We start from the raw sequence: 13,070 nt of genomic DNA, 5'->3' as shown, positions 1-13,070 counted from the left end.
CTCGCTGAGGAACCTCCCCCATAGGCCGGCACCCCAATCCTTCCGGGGTACCCGATGGGAGGTCATGGCTACTTCGTACGCTCGGAACCATTGCTGGATGTCGTAATTTTTATAGTACTCCTTGACGACATCCTTGGGGATGTGAACCTTTGGCTCGGTCAGGGGCAGAGCGTCCCGGGCTCCGGGGTTGTTGGTCTCCGGGGTTGTTGGTCTCCCCGGTTTTAGCTTTTAGTTCAAGTTCCTTAAGGCTCCTCTCGTGCTCGAGGGTTAGCCGTCTCTCCTCTAGTTCCCGATGCCGTTTCTTTTCCTCGATTTCCTCTTGCAGCCGTAGTTGCTCCAAGGCTATTTTCTTCTCCGCCAGTAGGAGCTCACCGTCCAGCCGGAGTCGGGCGAGGTCCATTTCGTGTGTCCGGACCCTCTCCCGTTCTCGCATTTCTTCGTGGGAAAGGCTGGTTTCTGGGACGGTTCGCCCCCCATCTGTCGGGGTTGGGGTCGGCAGGTTTCCGTCCCGGGCCGAGGTCCCTTCGGCTCGGGGTGGAGTGGTCTCGGGTTCTGTCCAGGCTTTCAGGGCTTTCTGCATTTCTTCCTTGGTGCCCAATCCTGTGGTTGGGATCCCTTTGTCCTTGCAGAATTGTTTCAGTTCTTTGTGGGTGTATTCTTCCAACCTTTCCGGCTGGAAGGTTGCGGCCACGGTTGCCTCTTGGCCTTCCATGGTTAGGTAGTGGGTGCGTTACTTGCCTGTACGATTGCGTCTGGCTCGGATCCCGTCGCCGGCCACCAAATGTTGGAGGGAGGACCACCGGGGAGTCGGGGAGACTATTCCGGGGCACCTTCCTACCGCAAAGGTATAGCCGAGCGCCGTTGAGAAGCCCCCTTCGGGGAGGTCCTTCTCCTATGATCGTACTAGGCCCAGTAACACCACCACACAGGACTCAATTTCAGTTGCTTGACTTGGTTCTTTATCAGAAGTAGTATGTTCAATATTTACAGTGGGATCGAGGGATCCAGTAAGAGTCTCAATGTCTGTTAGAGGGATAGGGTAGCGGGACAGTCTTAGTACCAACCAGGTACGGGAGGGCTCTGCGCCAGACCTTGAGTGCTGGTCTCAGAGCGGCTCGGACGTGGGGAGCCGCGACGGCGTCTGCAGGGCTCGGGTGGTAGTTCCTCTTGGGTCGAGCCGCGACACAGTCAGCAGGGCTCCGGTGGTAGGTCCGCTTCGGTCGAGCCGTGACGAGGTCAGCTGGGCTCTGATGGTCAGGTTCAACAAGGTCGGGCCGCGACAGCGTCAGCAGGGCCCCAAAGGTTCGTGAAGGTCTTTAAGCACGGTGGTGCCGCGACGTCGTCAGCAGGGCTCAGAGTGTGGGTTCAGGATGAGTCTTCTTCCGTAGGGTCAGCCGCGATCCGATCAGCAGGGCTCTTGACTCCGGGATACAACTGTTGTCCTCTTGTCGGGTCGCCCCAGATGTAGGACTGGAGCCCTTTGATGTCCGGACCCTTGCGCCCGGAGGGGGCGGAGAGGCCGGGTAGGGAGCGGCCAGACGCCCAGCAGGAGAGGCGCCAGGCCCCAAAGAGCTGTGGGGCGATCGCACCTAGGTGTGGAAGGACGGTTGGGGGTCCCATCGATACTGCCCTCCGCCGGGAGTGGGAAGGGTTCACGTGGTATCCCCCGGGCCAGGGGTTGGCGCCTCGATGTCGGGCCTCGCTGGGACAGAGGCCGGGTGAAGCGGGGTCACGCAGGTGGTCACGTGGAGTGACGTATAATCCAAAATGGAGGAGCCCCGAGGTGCATGGGACCTCGTGCGGCTTAGCGAGGGGGAATAGGACCACGCCACAAGGCCGGCTCCCACAGTCATTCACATTTTAGAATAAAGTTGGTCATAGGCATTTTGACGGTCACCCCTAGTTACTTTCTCTTATGAAAAATTGTATTGTGATGGGCCATACACATTCGAAACCATTAAATTCACTGACCTTAAAGTGTTGCATTGAAAGTAGCCTTCTTAATGACTTACTTTAAGCTACCTAACTAGTGATCTACAAACTATGTCAAGTGAGAAGTCTTGCATTCTCCTTTGAAGGACTGTGTAATTCTCAGGACACATCCTTCTATCTTCTCCACAGTGGTCTTGAAAAAGCATTTGATCATGGGTAGTTCTCGCTCAACATCTTTTCAATTTTGTCTCTGAAGGGTAAATAATCTTCTGCAATTTAGATGTACGATGTCCATCAGAATTCATCATGGCTTCACAAAGGTGTAGCTTTTAATAGCAAAAATTGGCACCTTCGCTATCTCTAATGCTTGTAACGTGGAAGCTAAACCTTCCATGTCACCCTGATTTATAGCCTGAATATTTATAGAGCTATAAAATTCAACCTACTGGGATCCATGCATAGGCTATTGGGGACCAAGCCTATTACCTTTAATAAACATCTCATCATTGGTGTCACCTACAAAACGACCCTCTACATAACTACATAAACCACCTGCAAAAACAGTCCCTGGGACATTCGCTTTAGGGGAAGCTGGGGAGAGGAATGCCGCATTCCTGGGAGTGTGCAGAAATGAATTTGAAATCTGTGATTTCTGGCACCACACATCCCTCTCCCCAGCATCACTGACCCAGCGTGGCAATACATAGCTCCAAAAAGTGTTTGCTGTACCCCCCCTAAAGATCTAGGAGTCTGGTGCATCCAGAGTGGGACACAAACAGTAGATGCACGAAGAGGAGCCGGGCACAAGAAACTGGAATCTGTGCGGCACAGAACACTGGGTGCTGCTAGTCCATCAACACGTGAAATGGCTGCATGTGCGATAGCTCCGCAGGTGCCTTTTACGCATTATGCTCTTCTCCCTATATTGTTTGTACAAGACCACTACTTCTAGTGTGCTACACTTTCACTGCTGTCATGAGTGGCATCCATTTGGAAGCCTTATTCAAATTGGCGAAGTTCACAGTAGAGGTGATTGAAAATTGAAGTGGAAGCTACTTAACACCCTTGGTGTTGCAGGATAACCTTTTATTCACCGTTCCCCCTGTCGTTAAATACCCTTTTACTAAAGCTTGAAGTAACTGTTGGCCAGATTTCAAATGACCTGAAAATATTAAAGTAATGAAAAGGTGGCCACTACCAATAACTTCGAACTGTGCATGTACTTTGGAATTCACTCTCAATATTAAATGTTTGCACAAAGCTCGCAACAAGAGCAACCAATGCAAATCAAACGGCTAAAGTTATTTAATTGGTTTTACCAATCTCGGTCAGTATTTCAGGATTTACTCTGCTCTACTTGCACATTTCGACTATCTGCCAATTTACACTGTGCGCCCTTTCTTTTTATAATACAAATTGCCAACCTGAATACATCTCAGAGCTATATTTATTACATGCAATCCCGGGATTCACATTTGTTTCACACACAAGTGACACCACAGCTGTTTCATTCAAATAGCGTACCTTTATTTCCAATTTTCAAATATATTTATAGTTTGATATTTGCAATTGCAAATTAAAAAAAACATTCTTAACACAATTATAGTCAAAGGTTTGAGAATAAAACAAGTCAACTGATTCGTGACAAATGCACTTTAGAGGCGTTAAGTATGCCTGCCACAAGGAGGTTTACTGAAACAACACAGAGGGCTTTGTGACATGTCCACTATTACGAAAATGAACAGACTCTATTTTGCCCAATCTTTGGAGCTCGAGTTCTTGCAAGCACCTTTTGAGGTTTTGCACCTGTTCGTAAAGACTGCACCAGGCAAAAATGGAGTAAAAGTATTTGGTGCTACGTCTGCTTTTATGCACTGAAAGATGAAAGCAAGTTACAAGCAAGTCTGTTCCAGTTCTTGTTATACAAGTATTCTAAGAAGCACAAAAGCGGTTCGTTCTTTTTGGCCTCCTGTGAAATTACCTTTTAAGGGACGGACTATGATTTGCAGGCTTTAAAGAGGACACCACACTGGTCTACTCCAACTTTTTTATTCCATGGCGCAAATCTTCATACAATGAGGCCCAAAGTATAAAAAGTATCAAAATCATAGTTCCACACATGACTAAGATCGGAATTTGATCTCTGGTTAGGTGCGAACAAGTTACAGTAATTAAGTGGGGGTAAATACTATCTGTTCTTTTGTCACTAAAATACGTTTTACCCTCCTCTATGTTTATGAACATGGAACCTAACAGTCTAGTGAAAGAACTTTAATGGCCATGTAATTTTTACCTTCAAGTCGTCCGCAAACATTTAGGGGAAAAACAGACAAAACGTTTTGAGCACAAGCAACACAAAAAAGCGCCACCTTGGAGCATAAACGGCAGATCACGATTCACAGAATCCGGATATTCAAACATTTACATCGGTAGACAGAATGTGCCATTGTGGAAAATCTCCATGTAAGGTGTTTTTTTCCATGCACTCAGTCATTTTAGAGACACTTGTGTTCTAAACATTTAACAGAGCATAATGCTATCGGCTGTGCCTTGGCTAAGTTATCTGCTGCTAAATTTCCGCGTACTAGATCTTATAGGCAGAAATTCGATTTTTTTTTTTAATCTTCGTTTTCCATTTTTTATTTATTTATCTTTTGCGACGGTTTTAATTAACGGAAACAAATACAGACTTCATACCATAACATGCAAGGTCCATTTTGCCTGGTCTTAAGTGTTTGGTAAGAGGTGAGACTATATTTTTTCCACAGCAATGACAGAGGGATGGCCATAGGGAAGGAGTTAACACCTACACAGCTAAAATTTGCAACGAAGCATTTCTGAATAGCGATATACTCTCACCTCAGCTCTCTATGGTAAGCACACTGTTAGGAACATATACAAGAATCGCACTGGAAGCATTTCACCCAGAAACAACATGAAATTGCGAAAAACGGCCCAAACCAGTCAGAGATAACAGGAGGAAAAACGATCATGACGCAAGCGTTGATCTTTCAAGGTTCGCGCGAAAGGGCAAGCTTCCTTTGAATTGAAATGTGCTTGTCGTTACTTCCCAATGTGCTTTGTGTGTCTTCCCTGGGCTATCAATTTCCCTGTAGCTTTGTCGGTGACATCTACTGTGGCAAAGGCGAGGCTTCTTCCTTGCTTCAAAATCTGAGCAGTGATTAGCACAGAGTCCCCAATTTTAGCTGCATTCGTGTACCTGAATTAAACAGGAGAAAACAAAGAAACTGATTAGACAGCCCATTACGAAATAAAATCTCTCTCTCTCGCTATCAAATACAACCACAACCAGTGCAAATTGTCTAAATTGGAAAATATATTTCACTCTCCTATCTCAGATCATGCCACTGACTGTGTGGGCGTTTCCTTCCACTGCACTACAAAGATCTTCAAAGTAGGCCCAATCATCCCACACTACATTCTTTATGTCAGCCAAGCAAGCGACAAATCAAGTTTCTTTTATTATTTTTACTGCATCATAATTTTTTATGTTTTTCAAAGTGCTCATGTACAAGCTTTACAGTTCTGCCCCAACACTATTTCAGCTGTTGCACACACCTACAAGTGCCCGCCTTCTGGGAGGTGGTGAAAGAAGGCGAAAGTGTAGGCGAGAAAGCCTCCTCGTACAGGAAGGTGCATTTATTTCTAATATGATGTAGTATTTTCGCCTTCGAAAGGCATATTTTCAGACATAGTAAAGCGATATATGGGGAATCTTCATTTTCACACTGAAACATAGTTCCAAATTGTCCCAATATTGACCTAATGAGGCCTTGCATCAGAAACTATGCATCATGCAGAAAAAAGCCCGATACAATTAAAATAATATGTATAAAGGAAAACACTGCAACCGTGTTTAAACTAAGCTAGCTGGTCACTGTATAAAAACCTGGGACAAATATTAAGAAATATCCAATGGGGTGCAAATTAAATTAAAAATGTTCACAAAAATGACTCTGTGCTGTGGTATTTCTTTCTGAAACCTCAAATGTTAAATGCAAAAATCCCTTGTGGTTAATCCAGACCAAACAGTGGAAGTTTCACTCTGAATGTGGTTAAGTGTGCATGCTGTCGTTAGAGTTAAGTTGAAGAAACAAATTGAACCTCTGTCGAAAGAGGTCCAATTGGCAGATATAGTATCGGTCACACAGTGAATGATTCCACTGCTTAATGGTTTATGTGCAGACTTGGGACCAGATTAAGAGGGCAGCCGATAAAATCTGATACCCTGTTCAGATTTTTTTAGGTGTGACAGATTAGGCCTGTCAAGAGTTTTACCTTAAACATGGGGCAGACGCTGCAGATTTAGGTGCTTTCTACATCAAAATCCATATATTGTAATTGCATTTACATAGCACTTACTACCCCTGACGAGGCTTTGAAGCGCTTTTTCGGCGAGTAGCATGCTACTCCAGAACCCATAAAGGATTAGTGGTTAATTAGTATAGTGGGAACAGCACCGACACCCACCGACCACGCACGCAACATGGGATTCATCTTCGACTCCTCCCTCTCCATGTCAAAGCAGGTCAACGCCGTCTCCTCCTCCTGCTACAACACCCTCCCCACCGAAACAAGAAGAACGGTGACCCAGGCCCTCGTCAGCAGCAGACTGAACTACGGCAACGCACTCAACGCAGGCATCCCGGCCAAGCACCTACGACGACTGCAACGCATCTAAAACGCCTCCGCCCGACTGATCCTCAACGTCCCTCGCCACAGCCACATCACCCCTCACCTGAGAGACCTACACTGGCTCCCCGTCGAAAATAGGATCACCTTCAAGCTACTCACCCACGCACACAAAGCCCTCCATAACACCGGACCAGCCTACCTCAACGGCCGACTCAGCCTCTACTCCCCCACCCGCCAGCTCTCCTCCGCCTGCCTCGCCCTCGCCGCGGTCCCCCGCATCCAACAAACTAACTCCGGCGGCAGATCCTTCTTCCTCGCGGCCAAGACCTGGAACACCCTCCCTAACCACCTACGGCAGACCCAAGACCTACTCACCTTCAGAAGACTCCTCAAGATCTGGCTCTTCGACCAGTAGCGGCACACCTTTCCCCTCAGCGCATTGATTGATATAGTGAAAATATGAAAGTAATTGAGTGGTGGATATGTTAGTCAGTTATTTGGTTTGAGAAGGATAGTGGAGGGATAGAAGAGGGAAAATGGTTTGCATTTATATAACGCTTGCTACCCCTGATGGGGGGGTTGAAGTGCTTTTTTCGCTGAGTAGCACGCTACTCTGGAACCCATACAGTGTTAGTGGTGAATTAGTATAGTGAAATATGAAGGTAATTTGAGTGGTAGATATGTTAGTCACTTATTTGGTTTGAGATGGATAGTGGAGGGATAGAAGAAGTAAAAGGGTTTGCAATTTGATAGCGCTTGCTACCCCTGATGGGGGTTTGAAGTGCTTTTTTCGGCGAGTAGCACTCTACTCCGGAACCCATAAAGGAATAGTGGTGAATTAGTATAGTGAAATATGAAATTAATTTGAGTGGTGGACATGTTAGTCTGTTATTTGGATTGAAAAGGATAGTGGAGGGATAGAAGGGGATGATTTCAATGTTTTTGAGCTCATAGCAGTAGGAGGCTTGGGATGAGTAAAAGGGAGGTGGAATGGGATGAGTAAAAGGGAGGTGGAGGGGGGGGAACCACCCAGAGGAGTGACACAGTGAGCCCACGGAGGACGGGTGCAGTGAGGAAACACGGACACGTGCTCTGTACAACTCTATGGGAAAGCCGCGGTTGGAAAATTACAAGTTAAGGACACTTCCACAAGGACTTCAAGCAAAACCTTTGGAACATAGGAAGTTCTAAGGCCAACCCACCAGTGAGTACCGGTTACCTATTCTAGAGGAGCCGGGTGCCTAGGTGTCAAGTGGTGTCAGAAACCTTCGTCGTTTTCAATGGAGAGCTGCAAAGAAGTACTGCTGCCAGGAAGGCGAAGAATGTCCGGTAGAATCCAAGCCTGGATTCAAGGTGAGAGGAACCTGAAAGCAGAGGGGACAGAGTCTGGGTCACTTCTGGTGACCAGGGGCTCGGTAGTCGAATGCCCAACGATGTCTGGTGCTTCAGGTGAAGAGAAGGGTTGCTTGACTCTGCAGCCACAGGGACCAGGAGACGTCTAGGGAGACCAGAATCCGGAGGTGAGCTGTCCCACAAAGGATGTCGAGAGCTGAGGGGTCGATGTCCAGCTGGAGCACCAACAAGCCTTGGCAACTGCAACTCACGCGGTCAGAGGAAACAGGTTACGGTGTGGACCAGCAAGGTCCAGGGGACTCTCTAAGTAATGGAGAGTCAAGGCACGTCTGGAGCAACCAGGTAAGCTCAAGAATTCACAAGGTGACCCTCGATAGGACCCACAGGCCAACGGACCAGGGATCGCAAGGAGACCTCAAGCAAGTATGCAAAGGGCCAGCCCACAGGACACTCGGAGAGTGGAGGCCGGAAATCTTCGGTGCAAATACTGCTTGGGGTCGGGACTACACGGAGTCCAATGCACAGGCTCTGGAATCGTCACTAAGCATATACACTTGCAAAAGTAAGCGTTGCACAGGGGTTCGGGTTGCACGGTCTCCACGAGGGATACTGGTCTCAGAATCACTGAGAGGACAGATCGACCTCCGGGACCTTCGCGAACCCACATCCTGTGTTGCTGAAACTTTCGGAGTCCTCAGGAGCTCGGGAGAAGCAAACCGGTCAGTTGCGTTAAGGTGCCTGCTTTTGCAGGGGAGTAACTCTTTTACTCCAAGGGATATTCTTTAGTCATGCAGCCGTAGTGCAGGCAGTTGAAGTACTTGGTTTCTTCTTAGCAGAATCTTCTCCAGGTAAAATCTAAAGTCCGGTGATCAGGTAATCCACTTTATACCCATGGGAAGGGGTTGGAAAGATTCTGTGGACCCTCCTGTGGGAGGGGCAGGACAGAGGGGTGGCTACGCCCATGTCCTTTGTCCAGTTTCACGCCAGCGAAGGAGCTAATGTCTTTTAGAACTGGTTTGAGCCGGACTATGCACAGGGACACCAAATGTGCCCCCAGTGCAGACTTTCTGGCGCTCAGAGAGTGCACCCACCCAGCCCCAATACACTAAATCCAGTCTGGGAGGTGGTTACACCTCCCTGTGACAGGATGCCTATTGTCATGCCTTCCTCTGAGCGAGCTTGGCTCAGAAGCAGGAGGGCAGACCCGTGTCTGTGGCTGGCAGCATCCAATTTGTGCTGCCCAGGTCGAGAAAGCTGGAACCGAGTATACCGGTGACCCACATATGTCCCTCTAGAAGGGGGGAATCATACCTCCCACACCAGTTACTGGTATGGAGGTATGATTCCAAAGTGTTTGACACCAAACACAACATGTTTCTAAGCAGCCGTTTTAAAGTTAGCATTTACCGCAAGGATATAATGCACTTAAACATATATGTCTGGCTGCATCACAGACAGCCCCGGAGAATGGTCTCCGAAGGCTGCAGAGGGGCTCTGCAGATGCAGGGGCACCCTCTCACGTAAAACCCAACACGCTGCCTTCAGGATTGATAAGGCCTGCCATAGGGGTGACTGATAGGAATGTAAGTGTCGTGATCTAGAGAGATATAGTGAACCTACATCTCCGTAAGTGGTGCAAGCACCAGCTTACACAGTCTGCAGTAGCAGGCCTGTCATGTCATGTCAATTTGGATGGCCTCTCATGGGTGGCATAATACATGCTGCAGCCCACGCGATGCCTCTGGGGTACCTATGCCCTGGGTACATGGTGTACCATATACTAGGGACTGAGAAGGGTACCCCAGAATCCAATCTGGAGTGTACCTAAAGTACATGCATTGCAATTTATGGGAGAAAGCAGATAGACTGGGGTCCTGGATAGCAGGATCCCAGTAAGACTAGTCAAAAACCAGCAAAACACCAGGAAAAAAGTGGGGGGTAACCATGCAGTCAGATTCCACCTTCCTACAGTGCTTGGTGCATTTTTCTAGTCTATTACCACTGCATGAACACAGTATCAAGTTTCCATGTCCATATGGAAGGTCATTCAAGGTGAATTACAAGGATGATCCCAACCACCCCTTGGCACTGAAGTAACTCGTGCTGCCTCCACCAAGCAAGTTTTGGAGATAATGGTGTTTCAAATGTTAATCTGGACCTCTGCTGACCTTATAAGGAGTTGAAAACTGCAACAGTGAAAGTCTCCTGTTGGCCCACAACTCAGGGAAAGTGTCATTATTCACATCCCTCCTACTGGTCGTAAGCATTACAAACAGAGAGGGTGTAGCCTTACGGCTAGAGCGGTCGACCTCGAAGGTGGGGAACCGGGTACGAGTCTCGGCAACGGCGCTCAACATCCTGTGATTCTGGGCAAATTACTTAAGGCCAGATGTATGACTATTCACCTTTGCGAGTTGCAAATTGCGTCGAATTGCGACTCACAAAAGTGAATGTACAGCAGTGTCTCAGACGCTGTTTGCGATTCCCAATTGGGTCGCAAATTGCACTTGCCTCATGAATATTAATGAGCATAGAATTTGCGACCCCATTGAGAATGGCTAGCGCTCCCAGGGATGTGGGCCTGCTGGGGTCAGAAGACCACCTTGTCTGTGACTGCTTTTTTTAGTAAAGCAGTTTTTTTTTTTTAAATGCATCCTGTTTTCCTTAAAGGAATATGCTGGGGAAAAAGGACGGCAAGCACTTGAAAGAGGACCGAGAGACATGTTGTATCGCCGCTAATAGTTACCTCGATCATGCAAGTTACATGCACATACATGACACGGTCCAAGGCTACACAGTTGAATACACCGGTGACTGGCAGTACAAAAGAGAACACACAGACTGCATGATCTATCTGGGGACTCAGAAAAACCGCATGTGACATCCATTAGAGAGCTGCGTGAACAATTAGCTGGTAATCCCCTCAGCACAATGCAAACATGCACATACATGACACTGTTCAGGGATCCATCATCTACAGCTGAACATTCATCATGGTCCCTCCATTAAAGCAGTGCACTTTGTGATCTGCATGGTACATGTTCTTTGCAGCAGGCATATTAACCCTCTGTGCTACCTTTCCAGGAGTCAACTCTTCCACTAGACAAAACTCGGATCTCTCTCTAGGAAGAACATTAATCACCGAAGTTATCATGACATTTTTATTGTTTCTGAAACTTGCTGGAGGCCAGGAAGGTGGCAGCAAGTTTTTTTTAAACCGTAATATACTTGCAAACACTATGTACCCACCCGAAATAGGTACCCAGTGCGGTCACACCGTTCGCACCGCCCTAACCTGCTCAAGGTTCATGTGACCTCAGTGACAGAGTCACAGTGACTGGAACACTGTTGCTCTAGGGTGTGCTGCTTCGTAGGCCTGCCCGCAAGACTGGAGATGAACTTCAGTATGGATTGTGGTGGACAGGCCTTCAAGGTTAACCCACAATTGACACCACTAGGGTACACCTGCTTGTGCTAAGACATCAAGCCGTCTAGTGGGGCCTTCTAAGGTCTAGCATGGGATTGTGCTCCCTCAGTAGAGTGGTCTGGTGGACTGGTCATGAAGGCTGGACCCAGTTCCCCAGTTCCAAATTCGACACCTCTGGCCATAGTGCCACATACTCTCCCCCACTGAACACCATACTGACCCACTGAGAGAAACCCGCACTGCCTTCAGCTACAACCTAATTGTGCCCGCTATAAACACTTGGATGTGGCTCAATTCAAATTATGCACTTGATAAGAGTATTATGCTGTCTAAAAAAAAAAAAAAAAGCAAACACTCATAGGGAATGCAAGATTAAGTAAAGCATGTCAAATGTAAGCAGAAACAACATGGTTACCTTAACGATCTCTCACTCACTATTCAGAAATCAGCGAGTGGTTTTACCTGAAAAGTTAAGGACATGACTACAGGGCCCTCAAGGGAACCGTTTCAATGCCCATTGCTTATATCCTTAATAAACGTAAGCAGTATGGTTTAAAAAGACCACATCCATAAACAGAGCCTTGGTACACATTTTGTTTACAATCCATCCATCAACCAGGTATTGCAGTACCTCCAGGAATGGTGCACTTCCCCACCTGGGGACAACAATGCTGTTCAAAGAAAGACGAGAAAACAAAAGTAGCGCTTCACTGCAAAGTCTGTAAAGTGAGGCTGATGTGTTTGGATGTGAATACAACCAATCTGGCCACTTTGCAACCACCCTGTCTTGCTTTATTTAATTATGTATTTATTTTTCATATTTAAAACCTATTTCTCTACATCCCGCTGCACTTTGGAATACAAAAATGTCAGAAAAAGGACATTTCCCGCAAGAGTGTTTTTCTTTTTTGGATCCATTTCACAGGGAAGCAACTAAATGAAAGAAGGAAAGAGGTTGTGAACCGTTTCTTCAAGTTACGGTTTTCAGTAAGTGAGGAGCAAGACAGAAAGAGGGAATAATAGGAAAAGAGGGGGGGGACAGCTGCCACACAAAAAAAGAAGAGGACATTGCCCGAGTCCAATTCCTTCTCTGCCCGTCCCCGAACGTCCACGAAAGCAAGCCGAGCCTTATCTGAATGCCGTTGTCCGCCCCCAAAATAGTGCCGCCTTGGGCGGACCGCCCCCCCCCCTAGCTACGCCACTGTGCCATACTACTCAAGATAAACCTCACTAATGATGCCCAAAAAGGTAGAAACATGCCCAGGGTTGCTTGTGTTCTTTACAGAGTGGGTAAAAGCTAGCATTAGGGCTGGACTGTACCTTCCAGGGCAGGTCTAAGACTCCTTTCCATATGGTTTCTTACCGCTTGGAGAGGCAAAGTAATGAAAATAACGACAGACAATATTACATTTATGTTGTTGCAATATTGCCAATATTGTTTGAACTGCATTTATAACTTGTGCTGCTATCAATAAAAAGAGCTTAAAAATATAAAATAAAATAACGACTGACAAGAATGTGACCCAGTTTAATTATCAGTGCAGGTATATGGAATTTTTGAAAATAAATACTTGTCCAAGGGACAACATTTTAAAGAAATCTACGTGTCCCATATGAAAATCCACTTGCTCCACCTACTGCAGAATTCCTTTAAAAGGGTAAGCACACATGCATTTGTAGTCAAATTCAGGCTCGCATGTAA

The 13,070-nt window shown here is 47.0% G+C and overlaps 1 protein-coding gene across 1 annotated transcript in view; it reads right to left on the bottom strand.

Annotated features, from left to right (window-relative positions):
- Positions 1-3,437: 3,437 nt before the first annotated feature.
- The window catches only part of ACOT13 (acyl-CoA thioesterase 13), a 71,704-nt gene continuing 62,071 nt past the window's right edge, over positions 3,438-13,070 (bottom strand). Inside the window, exon 3 of the mRNA XM_085607062.1 lies at positions 3,438-5,152. Coding sequence (XP_085463188.1) covers positions 4,996-5,152 — 157 coding nt within the window. The 3' untranslated portion in view covers positions 3,438-4,995. The remainder of the gene's footprint in view (positions 5,153-13,070) is intronic.

The sequence above is a fragment of the Triturus cristatus genome, chromosome 5_2 (genome assembly GCF_964204655.1).
Source record: "Triturus cristatus chromosome 5_2, aTriCri1.1, whole genome shotgun sequence".
NCBI lineage: Eukaryota > Metazoa > Chordata > Amphibia > Caudata > Salamandridae > Triturus > Triturus cristatus.
Note: the sequence above shows the minus strand (reverse complement) of the source record. Positions and strands in the feature narration are given on the sequence as shown.